The 15,983-nt window shown below is 43.0% G+C and overlaps 1 protein-coding gene across 1 annotated transcript; it reads left to right on the top strand.

Moving 5' to 3' along the window:
• The first annotated feature begins 1,593 nt into the window (after window positions 1-1,593).
• aldh4a1 (aldehyde dehydrogenase 4 family, member A1) lies at window positions 1,594-14,906 on the top strand. The gene is made up of 15 exons (XM_079242462.1): window positions 1,594-1,752; window positions 6,678-6,771; window positions 6,843-6,935; window positions 7,020-7,067; window positions 8,225-8,380; window positions 8,571-8,720; window positions 8,855-8,929; window positions 10,317-10,504; window positions 10,570-10,643; window positions 10,720-10,916; window positions 11,250-11,297; window positions 11,381-11,533; window positions 11,732-11,853; window positions 12,119-12,237; window positions 13,754-14,906. Exons 1-15 carry the CDS (start codon window positions 1,712-1,714, stop codon window positions 13,864-13,866), a joined length of 1,671 nt encoding a protein of 556 aa, XP_079098588.1. The 5' UTR covers window positions 1,594-1,711; the 3' UTR covers window positions 13,867-14,906.
• The last annotated feature ends 1,077 nt before the right edge of the window (window positions 14,907-15,983 follow it).

The following is a 15,983-nucleotide window of genomic DNA, read 5'->3' as shown; positions in this document are numbered from 1 at the left end:
AGCACTGTTTTGGATAAAGGTCTGTTTCTTTTCACTTACGTAAGTAAAAATGGGGACATTTGTTTCAAACGTTTTCATATGTCACGGTCCTCATGCTTCCATCCGTCTTTCAGTTGCCATAGTGATCATACAGCAGAGGGTAGTACTGAGATCAAAGTTCACTTTATCCATTTTGAGACCAGTTGATAGCTGTAATTTAAAGTTTTTAAATAGTTTAACTTTATTTTTGGTGATTTCTGTGTCATCTTCTCCCCCATTTCTCTTCCTTTCTGGTTTGTTCATTTTGCAGCTTGCACGTGGGCTATACAACTTAACACTGCACAATTTCCGGTGGTATTGTTCTGCCATCTGCATCAGGTGATGGACCTGCAGGGAATCTGAAAATGCACCATATTACATGTGTAACCAACACAGAAGACGGATATGCAGACAGAAAGCCAGTTTTGGCCTTCTTCTGCGTCGGTTACACACCTAATTTGGTACTTTGAGCACAAATGGACCTGAAGCCTTTTAAAGACCATGGAAGAAGACAGTCCACATGTTCATAATGCTGAAATAGTTACCTGTGGTGGAGTCATAGTTGCACCTGAAGCCACTAGAACCACTCACAGATTAAAGTATGCTTATGCGTGGAAGAATTTTGGCTTCTGATGGCCACCATCCATCCACAACTGTGCAATTTAAAGTGTTTTCAATGCAAATTTGTATGATTAGATATCAGTAAATGTTACACACTCTAGCTCTAGGGCAAGTTTAACCCACTCAGTACTGAGGGGACGAACTATGCTTCAGAGTCTTCAAAGCATCTGTCAAACAATTCAAGTATTCTACTAAAACATCCATCAGGTTTGTTTCAGAGGAGTGATGTCGTGGATGACGCATGAAGCTTCATCACCTGGCTGTACCATGGTCTTTGTTTTCTTATAACTTTTATTGCAATTGTTTTTACTTAGGGATATTGCACTATTGTTGTCATTTTTCTGCTTCTTTTATAGGACTGTGATTAAAATGATTAGACCAAGACTGACATATCGTTGGGGTATGTATGTATGTATGTATGATGTATATTCTTCTGCTGCATCCTACACAAAATTTAAAAAAACAAACAAACAAAAAAAAACTAAACATTTGTCCTGTAAACCCTGAAGCCTGACAGACAGTCTGGTTTCTGATGGCTCTGATCCAGAATGAACCAGTAAAAAGAATCAGAAAGCAGAATAAACTTTTGACAGAAGGTCAAATAAAAAGCGCCTCGTTGTGACCTCCGTCGGTGAGCTCTGATTGGCTGGCCCGTTCATACTGCTCTCTGATTCGTCTACTGCAGTTCCACCTCCAGAATGTTCCATTCCATAGAGGGTTGCTGTAAAGTTATCAAATTAACATTTAGGTATTTTTACTGCCACGTTATTCTTCTGTTTACTAGTATACATACAGAAACAGGCTGACCAGGCTGAGTTTCATCACCGTTTTATAAAATCTGATAAATGTTGTTATTTAGAGAGCTAAAAGAGTGATTGGAACCGTCCTGCCCCCCCCCCCCCCCCCCCCCCCACAGCTAGCTGGGTTTGGTTTGTCTCCCTGCTGTCTGATCTGCTCCGTTAGCCCTCCGTAAACCCGCTTGCGATCGGTTATTAATTCATGTATCGGCTGTTTTAGTGGCCCTAGCCGCTCATTTTCTCTCTAGCGCGTGTCATCGGCTCGTTGCAAGAAGATGCTCCGTGTTAGAGAGGTGGTGTGCCGGTCATGGAGGGGGTAAGAGCCGAACTTCACTTCACATGAGCAGACACGAGACTCCCGCGGTGACTTCCAGGAGCTGTCAGTTAGCCTTTTAGCCTCTTAGCTTTGGCTCTGCCTCTGATCAATAACCTGTCATTGTGACTAGATCGATGAATTCATGCTTCAAATGTGCTCTCTTATTGGTGTGCGCACGGGCCACCGCCTCGCTTGTTATATAATGACACCTGATCAGAGCCTGGAGGAGTCTGGAGTGATGAAGAGCAACCTCAGGGTTCCTCGGTCACGTGACTCCGACAAGGTTCCAGACTACTAATACTCGAGTGATCTGGTGCGCGTGACAGCTGCACTGTTCACACCTGAAACCTTATCCTCCAGTGATCGTGCTGGAGATCAGCTAAAGGAAGCAGCGCTTTGTTTTATAAATGAGTTTTCCGACAGACTGAAGTTGTTCAGAGTTGAGATATGTGCTCTGGAAAAACAACTAAATCTGAGCTCTAAAACTCAGCTTCTAACAGACAAACCTAGTTCCAAAAAAGTTGGGGCTCAGCGTAACATTTTAATGGAAATGTGATCTCATACACAGGGACGCCACCAGGAATTTTGAGCCCTATGAAAGACAATGGCATAGACCCCACCATCGCAAATTTTAGATTTTTGTTTTTGCCTCAATTGTTTCAAGCTGATTTTTAAAAAATAAAAAATAAAAAAAATAAAAATAAAAAAAAAAGCTTTTTTTTTGGGAATAATAAAGATCTAGGGCTGTGTTTAACTCTTTATGGGTCAAGTGACTATTTTTGATCACTATATTTCCTTTCGTATTCAGCGTGAAACTTTTTTTTTTTGTTAATGTAACAACAGAATGGAGGTCTTGGTTCAGACCAGAAGGACAATTTTAGGTTAAAATTTCTAATTTGAAGGTATTTTATTGAGTGCCCTATAAAGGGTTAAATCACAGTGCATACATCTAACTAGGTTATTTTAATATAAATGGTTTATCAGTTTATATTTCTTATATTTTATTACAACCTTTGAAAAAAGTATTATTTTTAATGAAGGTTTAATGATTTTCTTATATAGTTTGTACATTTTTTTGGGCCTCTATCAAGTCATGGGGCCCTCAGAATCTTCCTAACTTTTCCCCCCATATGGCGCTTCTGCTCATACATGCACATTTTATTCCCAGCAGAATATAAACAAGATATCAGGTGTTGAAACAGACATTGTACCATTTCATGGAAAATATAAGTTCATTTTGAACCAAATGGCAGCAACACATCTGTAAAAGTTGGAACAGGGACAACAAAAGGCTGGAAAAGTAATTGGTACAAATAAAATACAACTGGAGGAGAATTTGACAAGTCATAATGTTAATTGGCAACAGGTCAGTAACATGACCGGGTATAAAAGCTGCATTTCAGAGACTACATGCTGCATCCATCACAACAGCATGGCTTCACAGGAATCCAGCTGCTGAATCGGCCTGCCTGCAGTCCAGACCTCTCTCTGATAGAAAACATCTGGAGCATCATGAAACCAAAACTCCAGCATTAAAGGTCCAGGATTGTTGATCAGCTATAATCCCGCATCAGGCCAGAATACATTCCTCTCCTAAAACTCCAGCAACTGGTCTCCTCACTTTCCAGATGTTTACAGACAGGTGTGAAAGGAAGAGGAGAGGCTACACAATGCTAAACATCACTCTGGAACTACTTTTTACAGATGTTTTAGCTCAAATTCAAGTTTATATTTTCCATGAAATGGTAAAATGTCTCAGTCAGCCATCTGATGTTTGTGTTTAACTGGAGATACAATGTGGGTGATGAGATTTGTCAATCATTTAATTCTGTTTTTATTTACTTCACACAGACACCCAACTTTTCTGAGACTTAAAAACACTGACAGACAAGTTTCCTGAAAATATTTCCCCCACAACTAATGTAAAGAAACGGAACCAGTCCGAGTTCAGAACCCAGTTGAACCAGTTCTATAAGACACATCAGCCTGGTTTTAGTGATCTGTTTTTTTTCTACATTTAAGTGGAGTTTGGTTTGGTTAGTTCTCTGGATCCAGGTCCAGAAGAGCTGTAACAGTGTCAAACTGGTTTTTATGGTTAAGACTTACTGTGCACCAACTATTTTACTGGACTTCTTTTGCTCGTGCTGCTGTAACTGGAGCGTTTTTTCTGCAGTATCATCCGCTGCTGCAGAACAATAAGGCTTCTAAAATTAATTGCATTGGCGACTAGTCAGAAATACGTGTTTACTGAATCTGTAGTCATGAAGCCTGGAATGATGCACATCATTCACATCACATGAGTCGTAGGTTTTCAGTGATGTATAACATTTGTAGGTACTTGGAACGTAAACTGAGTAAAATACATGTCTATGTCATGTCCTGCCCATGGGACGTTGGGTACCAATGGGTTAAGTGATCACCTGATGGACAAGGCCAGATTATCCAATTGACATTAAGGGCACTGGCCCTGGGGCCATGCCCACATGGGTCGCATTTGGGGCCCACGTAGGCCAAACACCAGCAGTTCAGACATGAAACAAAATGTAGATAAAAGCCAGATAGTTACACCACAGTGTCTAGAGTATTGCTATTGGTACCACTGGCTGAGAGATGTTAGAAGTGTTGTTTCACAGTGTATCATTAACAATTTTCACAATGTTGCGGTGGGGAAGGGGGCCCCTGGAACACTTTGGGCCCAGGGGCCTGTGCAATTTTAATCCAGCCCTGCTGATGGATCATTTCAGTGATCAATACAGATTGAGGATCCATTTAGATTATCGGACATGTTGACTGTGAGATCAGATTTGTCTCCTCAGATCTGAAAAGTGTGGAATTAAATGAACGTGTGTCTGTAAGTTCAGATCAGAACCGATGAACCGAGCCGGTTCAGTCAGAACTACCACTGTTGGTGCGTTCAGGTTTATGTTGTTCCTCTGTGGGCTCTGTGCTGGCAGATGTGTGTTTTCCTGCTGCAGCTGGACCAGCAGGACCAAACCTGCAGGAGGTCTGGTCCTGTTGGAGCAGATGAACTCCTCCCCCTCCTGTCAGCGACCTTCAGTTCACAAAGCTCAGATTTCTGTAGTTAATCATACACAAGCGAGGGAAACGTCCTGCTGAGCTGCTCCGAGCCGAAACGTTGGGAAAATGAGTGAAGGGTGAGTCTGAGACCAGTAGATCAACATGATCCTGGTTTTGAAGACTGTAAACTGGTTCAGAACATCCTCCCCACTGGGGACTCAGATTGTAATGGTTATTATAACAGATGTTCAGGCGTTCTGTGATTTTAATGGCTCTTCATCATAAATGGTTTAAATCATCGATTTTTTTTTTTTTAATATGGAAAATTTTTATCGTCCACAGAAGAGTCTAAAGTTCAGAAATGTAAACCAGAACAACAGTCTGGTTTTTAAAAAAAATCAAAAAACCACAAAATCAACTAACCAGAATGATTTGGGGAAAAATGGAGATTTTTCTGACAAACGTTGTCATTTATTTCTTTTAAATTCCAGCTTCCATACAGCATTCACATATTTATCACGTACGATGAAGCTAAAATATGAACTTATCCGTATTCCGACAGATGCAGCTGGACGAGCTGAATCTGATCACAGAGTCTTATTATGGCTTAAAATGGATCCAGTATTCTTTTAAGAGTCTGTTCTGTGAGTTTTGTTTGGTTGTTTGTCGCAGCGTTATCGTCATTTATGAGATTTGTGGGCAGTCCTGTCTACAGGGCTGTTCTGTTTTGAATACGTGGGCTGCAGGATCACATACAGCTAAAATTATAATGGATACTGTTAACCATGAGAAACTTTCTTGCCAGTAATCACCAGTATAGCACCCCAACATTTGGGGGTTGAAGTTCAACCCCTAAACCTTAAATGTAGTACCCTCTGGTGACCTTTGTGACCAAAAATGTCCCATTTATTTCCATTGGAAGTAAATATTTTAATCTAAACCATTCACGCTTTGATGTCTGCATTTCATTTGGAAGAAAGGTTGAGATATTTGGTGTTTGGTTTTTACTAAGTTCCATCAGACTAGCTGTCTGAGTGGAGGCTGGTGCAGGACATACTCATACTTTTAATGGCTTTATTAGGGAGTCCTGGGACTACCAGCGATTGGTAAGAGTGATCTCTGTGTTGGTGTGTGTGAAATTATTTCTGATTGTTAAAATGTTGATTAAACATTGATTAGAGAAATTATTTAACACTTAGACACACAAAAAAATCTTGGCACCCCCTGCTGGTCATACAACTCCACACATAACAGGAAAAATACAAGAACGTTCCTGATGTTAGATCAGACAAACTGGACCTGGTCCAACACGCATGTGAAACATTCCCACTAGGTTTTGTGGAACAGAACCCAGGTGTGGGGGTGTTTAAGTGGAAGTCTTCAGCTGCAGGTGCGAGTACAGGTACAGGAGGAAGAGGAGAAACGGGTGTAGTTCAGGGATCAGAACCTGAACAGAGACTGAGGGAAGCAACACTTTTATTTCCAGAAGGACTAAGATGTTGGAGATGCAGCGGTGAGTCCTCTCCAGGTCTCACCCGGCTGTCCTTCGAGCCGCATCTTCACCCAGCCAGAGGTTCTGTCCAAAACACAGGTTAAACAGAGCTAAACCGTGTTTCACCTGAAACAGGAATAAAATAATCGATTAAAACTGATTGTGTTGTAGAGGCTCGGACCACTTCTTGTTTGTTTTTCCAGACTCAGGAACAGAGGACGTTTCCACCAGCTGAATAAACTCATGTCCAGTTACTGATTAGCAGCTACGAGGTCAATAACCAGGTTACTGAGTGCAGCTTCCGTTCATTCATTCAACGTGACCAGTTTGATCCAGTTTTACTCCAAACGCTTCAAATGAAACCTGATCAGATGTGAGCATGAAGCCAAGAATAAAGTAAATATGGTGTTGGCAGGTTCAGAACGTTCCCGTGTGCCACCGTGGAGGTGAAAAACGAACCCATCCTGGGATTCAATGAGGGGAGTCCAGAGAGAGCAGAGCTGCAGAAGGTCAGAACCACCTCACACCACAACCTCAACAGCATCTCGCTCTCTTCTTTACCCTGTTGTCATGGTTACAGGCTCTGGACAGTCTGAAGGGGAAGACAGAGGAAATCCCATGTGTGGTTGGAGATGAACACGTGTGGACCAAAGACATCAGATATCAGCTCTCTGTGAGGAACTGTCCTGAGATCAGTGACATGTGTGAATCTTTACTGTGATTGCTTCGCTCACTCTCCTCCTCCTCCCGTCTGCAGCCCTTCAATCACTCACACAAGGTGGCCAAGTTCTGCTACGCTGACAAGGTGAGTCCAGGTTGTCAGCTACTTCTTAACTCTTCGTTTTACTCTGTCAAAGTGGTTTTGCTCAGCGGCTGTTAATCAAAATTTTACTATGGTTCTTGAGATATCGTCGATAATTCAGGCGGTAGCGCTCGGGCGTGCTGGTGATTCAGCAGAGTGTTCAGGAGAAATGACAAGCTTTTATTAGAGGGTTCAGATTGTGTTGAGGAATAAAGCTGCGCAGACTCAGGTCGGGGAATTTCTCATAACACTAGTGGTTTGGGAGGATTGGGAATCATGTCTGAGGAAAACATTAATGCAATGTATATAAAGAAATGAGCATCAGGTTTATTTAATTAAATGTAATACATAGATGGCAGCGGACACCAGAACAACTCCATGAATGGAGCTTAATACCAGTAAACTCTTGCTGGAGATGTGGAGCCTCCATACTGCATATACTATGGTCACGTCCAGCACTTCAGGACTGCTGGAATATCATTCATCAGGTTATATGTGATGAATGTTTGAGGTTTATCTTGGGATCCACCGTGGAGCTTCAGGACAGTGACTTTCCATGTTTTCAGTAAAGATGGATTATATTGGCTCATACAACAGCCAAATGGATTTTGTTAAGACACTGGGAAAAAAAGCATCCCCCTCCCCATGATGAATGGACATCAACAATGGCACAACTATAAGAGAGAGACACTCTCAACAGGATAAACTGGACCAATTTATGTTGACATGGAACCCATCTTTACCTGGTTAAGTGTTAACTAATAGTTAACCTGTTGGAGTGATTAACAACTTGTGCTGGATGCGTAATTGAATGTTGAACAGAAGCAGTGTGGCGGTTTGTGTTTTTGTGCTGGTGTACTTTTGATCCTTCTGTTAAGTCATCTCGCTCGTCTGTCCTCATTGCTGTAACTGTCTAAAAACAACGAAGCTGCACAGACCAAATATCTACTTCAAGCTCCTTTAAACCCAGACCGATTCTGGTTCCGCTTCAGATGCTGGACGAAATTAACGGGAGTTTTCTGAGAAAAAGTTTCAGGATTGAGTGAAATCAGCGAGACTCGCTGAAAACATTAAAGTCAGGTTGAGGTTCTGCTGCAACGTGGTGGATGGTGCATCATTTCTCCTGAACCCTCCACTCTCTCCTCTGTCTTGTGGTCCAGGAGCTGATCAACAAAGCCATCCAGGCGTCCGTTGCAGCTCGGAGAGAGTGGGACCTTAAACCCGTCCAGGACCGGGCCCAGATCCTGTTCAAGGCTGCTGATGTCATCGCTGGACCCAAGAGGGCCGAGGTCCTGGCCAAGACCATGTTCGGGCAGGCAAGTTCCTGAAGTTAGCTGCAGCCTCTTCTCAGAATCAGATCAGATGAAAACAGGTTCAGAACCAGGAAGGTTCTGGTTCCCACCTTGTCCTGAAGGGTTCAGCTTGTTCTGAGGAGAATGAATCCCAACTGTTTACGTTATTTCTCCAAGTGAATCCCGACATTCCCTCTATTCCGGTTCCGTTCAGGGAAAGACGGTGGTCCAGGCAGAGATTGACGCCGCCGCTGAGCTCATTGACTTCTTCAGGTTTAACGCCAAACACGCCATCGAGCTGGAGAAGCAGCAACCCATCGATGCGGCGGGGAGCACCAACACCATGTTGTACCGAGGGTTGGAGGTAGGAACAACTCCACCTGCTCCGCCGACCACATCTAGTTCCAGTGACCCAAACGGTCCCAGAACACAGAACCTCCCACACCGAAATGAACCTGAGCTGTTTCCTCCTCCTCCTTCTTCTTCTTCTTCTCTCAGGGCTTCGTAGCTGCTGTGGCTCCCTTCAATTTCACTGCCATCGGAGGAAACCTGGCTGGAACTCCTGCTCTCATGGTGAGTGTCTGCGTGGTGTAACAGAACCACCTTGAACGGGTCGGTTCTGGTACAGCCTCTTTCAGATGCTTGATTCTGGTCTTCACTGAAGCTTCTATTAAATCTGTTATGAATGAAAGAAAACAGACTGGGGAAATTTTTACAGAAACTTTGGCATTGGCTACGTCTCTGATCAGGGTGGCGGAAGTTTTTTCCTAAGTTGATTCATGTAAGTCAGGATTCAGATTTAGGTTTAGGAAAGAGGATCCAGGTTTAGGATTCAGAATTAGATTTAGGATTGAGGAATTAGGTTTAGGGTTGGGAATTCAGGGTATGGATTGAGGTTTAGGTTTAAGATTGGGGATTCAGGTTTAGAATTCAGGTTTAGGTTTAGGATTAAGGATTCAAGTTTGGAATTCAGGATTAAGGGTCAGGATTGTGGATCAGGTCCAGGCCTGAGATTTAGGGTTCAGTTTTCAGGGTCAAGTTCATTATTTAGAATCAGGTCCAGGTTTAGGAGTCAGGTTTAGGTTTAGGATAGAGAATTCAGGTTTAGGATTCAGAATTAGGTTTAGGATTGGGAATTCAGGTTTGGAATTCAGGTTTAAGGGTCAGGATTGTGGATCAGGTCCAGGCTTGGGATTCAGGGCTCATTTTTCTGGATTAAGTTTATTATTTAGGATCGGGTCCATGTTTAGGAGTCAGCTTTAGGTTTGGCATAGAGGATTTCGGTTTAGGATTCAGAATTAGGTTTAGGATTAAGGATAAATTTAGGGTTGGAAATTCAGGTTTTGGATTGAGGATTCAGGTTTAGGTTTAGGATTAGGGATTCAGGTTTAAAATTCAGGTTTAGGTTTAGGATTGAGGATTCAGGTTTGGGATTCAGGATTAAGGGTCAGGATGAGGATCAGGTCCAGGCCTGGGATTCAGGGTTCAGTTTTCTGGATCAAGTTCATTATTTAAGATCAGGTCCAGGTTTGGGATTCAAGGTTCATGTTAATGGATCAGGTTCAGGATTTCTGATCAGGATTAAGTTCAGGTTTAGGATTTAAGGTTCAAAATCAGGTTCAAGATCAGAATTCTTGGTTTAGGGCTAGTATTCTGGGCGCAGGATCAGGACTTGGGTTTAAAGATTCAGAATCAGGTTTAGTATTCTGGTATAACGTTTAGGGATCCCGACTGGGTTCAGATTCAGGATCAGAATCGGCTCACAGGATGACGTCATCAGTAAACAGTAAATGATCCGGCTTCCTGTCTGTTCGAGACCCATCTCAGAACGGATCAGCATCCAGACCTCGAACCTCCAGCTGCTTCTGGAACCTTGGACCTGTGGAGGAACTGGTACCTGCGAGAACAGTTTGGTGTCCCAGTTTTCAGATGATGAACTACGTGTCCTCGTGTCTCGCAGGGTAATGTGGTTCTGTGGAAGCCCAGCGACACCGCCATGTCAGCCAGCTATGCCGTCTACAAAATCCTGCGGGAGTGTGGTCTGCCTCCCAACATCATCCAGTTCCTGCCGGCTGACGGTCCCGTGTTCGGAGACACCATCACCTCTTCAGAGCACCTGGCTGGCATCAACTTCACCGGCAGCGTCCCGTAAGCACTTCTTACGCCGTGCGATTGTGTTCATGACATCACACTGATGCTTTCACTGTCTGCAGGACATTTAAGCGTCTCTGGAAGCAGGTGGCCCAGAACCTGGACCGCTACCGGACCTTCCCTCGACTGGCCGGAGGTGAGCTCCAACTCCGCTCCACAGCAGTCCATCAGATCTTCTCCTGCAGCTGATCATCAACTGTGTGTGTTGTCAGAGTGCGGTGGGAAGAACTTCCACTTTGTCCACACATCCGCGGACGTTCAGAGCGTGGTGATGGGGACAATCCGCTCGGCGTTTGAGTACGGCGGTCAGAAGTGCTCGGCCTGCTCCAGGATGTACGTTCCCGACAGCATGTGGCCGCAGATCAAGCAGCAGCTGCTGGAAGTCCACAAGAAACTCCGAGTGGGAGACGTGAGTAAAGGAGGGAATCTCTGCGTCACCTCACTGTGTCCAAAACGTGTCCACTCCACGATGGAGCCTGGTCAGGGGGGCAGAGTTCATCTGCACCTGAAGCTTTGGTTTCTACCTGTACTTATTGATTCGTTTTGTTATATCAGGCTAAAACACTTAAGACCCTGTTCTCGCTCCACAACTCCTTCACGGTTTCCTGGAGGACGTCAGAGTTTTGGTCACTCGGCTTTTCTTCAGATCGTTTCTGAGCTGAGATGATGTCAGAGGTCGTGTAGGTCGTCTGAGACATTAGCTGGGATGATGATGATGATGATGCTGTTCTCTGTTCCTCAGCCGGTCGAGGACTTCAGCACCTTTTTCTCTGCCGTCATCGATGATAAGGTACCGTCTGTTTCTTCCTCGCTGACTTTATGAGCGGTGTGAGACCTCCGAGTGTTTCCTGGTGACTTTGTGTCTTCTTGCAGTCTTTTGCTCGTATAAAAAGGTGGTTGGACCACGCCAAGTCCTCTGCCAACCTGAGCATCATCGCAGGCGGACACTGCAACGACCAGAAGGGTTACTTTGTGGAGCCGACCATTGTTGAGACCAAAGACCCTCAGGACCCCATCATGAACGAGGTGAGGAGCAGTCATGTTCCAGTCATGTTCCAGTTCCCTCAGGAACATCCAGCTGTCTCCTCACAGCACATCTGGACTTCTGGTCTGGTTCAGGTGGTCTGACGATCAGACCCTCAGCTCAGCTTCCTGTTGTCAGCCTCGTGTGATCACATGACTACGTCATCGCCTCCTACTGACACGTGTTTCTGTCCTCTGCAGGAGATCTTCGGCCCGGTTCTCACAGTCTATGTTTATCCTGAGAAAGATTATACGGAGGTTCTGCGCCTGATAGACAACACCTCACCGTATGCACTCACCGGAGCCGTGTTCGCCCACGACAGGTAATGCCGTCAAGCTTCCAGGTCTTCGGTTTCAGGTGCGAAGTTCTGGACTCCAGGTGTTGGAGGCTGCAGTCAGTCTCAAGCTGCAGAACAAGATTTTCTATTTGGACGTTAATAAGTGGAAACTGAGGAGCAGCTTCGTGGAACTTTAGATGCTTTCCTGTTTGCTGGATCAATACATGTGGTTCCACGTATTGATCCAGTACATGTATGGATTCAACACATGTTTGCAGGATCAATAAAGCTGATTGTATCTGTGTTTCAGGACAGTGATTGATGAGGCAGCCAGAGTGCTGAGGAACGCTGCAGGGAATTACTACGTAAACGATAAATCCACCGGATCAATCGTGGCTCAGCAGCCGTTTGGAGGCGCCAGAGCTTCAGGTCAGAGTCTGTTGATTACCTGATCGGCACATCCAGGTTTACGGATATTGATCAGCCTGTAGAACGGTGTCGCAGCTCGGTGAGAGGATGATTAAATCCTGTCAGCAGTGGTCAGAAAGGAGCTGGTAGGGGTGTAAATCAATAGTTTGATCACATTATGATATAACGATTTAATAGATAGTGGTTCTGTGAGGGACCAAGCTGGCAAAGGAAAAGAAACGCAGGCGTGTTCAAAAGAAAATGGTTTTATTTGCCCAAAACAATGTATTAAGAAGAGAAATTAGGTCTTTACAAGATGTCAACTAAGCAAAAACCTAAATCAAAGTCCTAAAATAACTAAACTAACAGATTAAGTGATAAAATCAACATAACAAAAACCAACTGACCGAACAAATAAGAAACAAAGGGGAACTTAAATACTAGTTGATCCGACCAGTTAGAAAACATGTGGAGTAACACATTAAACATACTAACAAACTAGACAAAGAAACAGATGCAGTTTGTTTAATTATTCACCACAAAACTGCTAAGAAAAGAAAACCCAAAACTTCTCAAAAGTTTAAAAAAATTAATATAACAACATTTAAAGAAATGTTTAATGTTTAACATTTAAAGATTTCTCCCTCTGAAAGTGAGGTCTTGAAAAGGTCCTGTAGCCTTTCCTGTCCACTGTCTTCCCTCCTGTGCACACTCCTGCCTCCCAGAGTCTAAGCTGCTCCCTTCAGCACCGGTAAAAAGGAACTTCAGGTTAAACAAATCACAAACAAACAGATGAAAACACAGTGGCTCCTCGTCAATGTGCGCGCTAACAAAGAGGAACTAAAGCATTTCAGCAAAGTTTAAATATAAAAAAATTAAATGATTGAAAAATGTGTCTGTGCTCGCCGTTACCGCCGTTAGATGTGTGGCTGTTGGTCTGGACATCACAGGTTTTATGTTTGTCGATATGTGAAGTTCAGTTACGATCCGATTTCGATTCGATGTAGGATCCGGTGATTGATATGAGATAATATTAGTCGTTTCTGTTCATATCAGACTCGCAAAAAGCAACTAGATAATCATTTAACATTTTTATTCTTGAGCTGAGTTATATAAATCAATAAAGAAAACTATTATTCTAATAATGATGACGAACCAGTAATAAAAAATAAAAAAAACAATGACAATTGCATAACAAATACAGTTATTTTCAAAATAAAATTGCATTTGATAAATGATTATTGTAACAATTTTTAAATGATGTTTCGATTTTGGATTGATGTTGTTGACCTAATGCCCACATTATCAATATATCGGTGTGTTGTTACACCCCTACGAGCTGCTGATCAATAATGATCAGAGAGACGTAAAAATAAGATCTGATCAGTTTTAATGCCTCTGATTCTACAGCGTATCCAGATCAATTCATCTGATTAGCTGTTAGCTGGGAGGCGCCGATCAATGTGAACTAATAATCATCTGATCAACAGATGATTTGAACAGGATTTGATTGATTGACTGATGTCTCTTCATCAAGGCACCAACGACAAACCTGGAGGTCCTCATTACGTCCTGAGGTGGACGTCTCCTCAGGTGGTCAAGCAGACGCACGTCCCCCTCACAGAGTGGAAGTACCCATACATGGGCTGAGACGGAGTCCACCTGTCCTTCGTCTGTCCTCCATCATCTGTTCTCCATGTGTCCTCCATCTGTCCCGTCTCTCCTCCATGTCTTCATCTGACCAGCACTTACAGATGAGAAGAGTTTTAGAGTTCTTCGTCTTTCTTTCCGTCCCTCTATATGTCCACTCAACATCTCCATCCATCCTGTCTTCTGTCCTTCTATCTGTCCTCTCATGTCTCCATCCATCCTCTCTGTCTTCCATCCTTCTCTCTGTCCTCTCATGTCTCCATCCATCCTCTCTGTCTTCCATCCTTCTATCTGTCCTCTCATGTCTCCATCCATCCTCTCTGTCTTCCATCCTTCTCTCTGTCCTCTTATGTCTCCATCCATCCTCTCTCTCTTCCATCCTTCTCTCTGTCCTCTCATGTCTCCATCCATCCTCTCTGTCCTCCGTCCCTCAGCTGATCTTCACCTGCAGATGTGTGAATTGATGACAGATCATGTCTTTGTCTTCTGTCTGTCCCTGTTTGCACTAAACCTGGACACGTATGTCCATCAGATGGACGTATACTGTCAGACACCAGCTGTGGTGTTCTGGAGCTGAAACTGAACTGGTTCCTAGAAAACCACAAGATGATATTTGGATTGTCTGGTTCCATCTGGTTCCGTCTGGTCCCGTCTGGTTCTGTTTCAGTCTGCGGGTCAAACAGAACATCGTGAACAGAATAATTAACTACTGTTAGACTGATTAACAGAGGTGAGGCGCGTGATGCTCACCCGAATCAATCAGCTGATTTTAGCTTCTTAGCGGGGATTTCTCTGCATGATGGTCGTCATGGAGACGAGAACTGGTATGATGCTGAGTGTTACTGGTCTGTGCTGCAACACACCCGCAGCAGGTGTTGGAGATCAGCTGACGGCCCGAAGCTGCAGCGAGAAGTCGCGCTGCCGACGTCTCTGGATGTTCCAGGAAGTTCTCTGAGGTCTAATCTCCCTGTTCAGAACGTGCCTGCTTCAGTAACTGGAAATTCAGATTAATTTTTTACAATAAAAATAACATGTTTGGATCAATATCGTCTGTTTGATTTCTGTCCCGCTTGTTGCTGCAGGTGAGGTCTTCTGGCCAAACTTTAGAATTTAATGCTCCTGAGATCAGGCTGCAAACTCAGTCTGGAAAGTACTGAATAAAGAAACTATAATAAGATTCAGCTGTTTTCCAAAGGTTTTTTTTGTTTTTGTTTTTTTTTTACATCGAGTGAAAAGGCCAAATAACCTCATATACAAAACAAATTCTTGCCATTTTTTTCTGGGTTGGACCTTAAATGGTTAAGAATAAGTTAAAAAGTTTCAGAGTTTATGTTTAACTCACTGGTCCTGTAATACCAACCAGGCTTTATTGTCTTCTTTTATCTTTTTATATTTCAACTTTGTTTCCTTTTCTGCTTTATATTTTTTCTTTTAATGATCTACAGCAGAGGTACTCTATTTGGTCCTATGAAGGCTGCAGTTCTTCATACTTTCCTTTTTTTTTCTTTTCTTATTTTTTTAGTTTTATATGGAGTGAGGATTCCAGATAAACAATAGCATCTTACATCCCTCCATGAACCTCCCCCACTCCCACCTGTGAGAATCGGGTGAGAACAACAGAAAGAAACTGCAACTAAACAAGCAGAATTCATATATTCATTCTTACACCTTTTTACTTGTATGTATATAGATATAGATATGTGTGTCCACTTAATCCATATTTTTAGTCAATATTTACTCTTGTATACATGTCCTCATCCACACATGTACATATATCCATACATGTACACTCATCCATACATATACGTATACACACATCCACATATTTACTAACATATTCTTAATTATGCTGCCCTAAATACACCTTTACATTTGGATACTTTTACCCTCACATATTAAACCAACAATAGTTTCATACTTTGTTCACTCACAGACCCGTACATACCTGCATAAAGACAAAAAAGAAAAGAAAGGGGAGAAAATAAATTTAAAAAAAAAAAAAAAATCCAGAGGGAAAACAACTCTTAGAAATTCAGGGGTTAAGTAACAAATAAAGCTTCCATTCCTTTTTGTGTATACATCATTTAAAATCTGTTCTGTGGGAATAAATTCAGTCC

This window comes from Telmatherina bonti (genome assembly GCF_933228915.1).
Source record: "Telmatherina bonti genome assembly, chromosome: 6".
NCBI lineage: Eukaryota > Metazoa > Chordata > Actinopteri > Atheriniformes > Telmatherinidae > Telmatherina > Telmatherina bonti.
This window is presented reverse-complemented; position numbering and strand designations above follow the sequence as displayed.

Bases quoted from the DNA above. Each gene is read 5' to 3' on its own strand.
- aldh4a1 (XM_079242462.1), top strand. From the start codon at position 1,712: ATGCTCCGTGTTAGAGAGGTGGTGTGCCGGTCATGGAGGGG. The intron at 6,772-6,842 runs GTCAGAACCACC...TCATGGTTACAG, and splicing joins AGAGAGCAGAGCTGCAGAAG to GCTCTGGACAGTCTGAAGGG. The intron at 12,238-13,753 runs GTCAGAGTCTGT...CTCTTCATCAAG, and splicing joins TGGAGGCGCCAGAGCTTCAG to GCACCAACGACAAACCTGGA.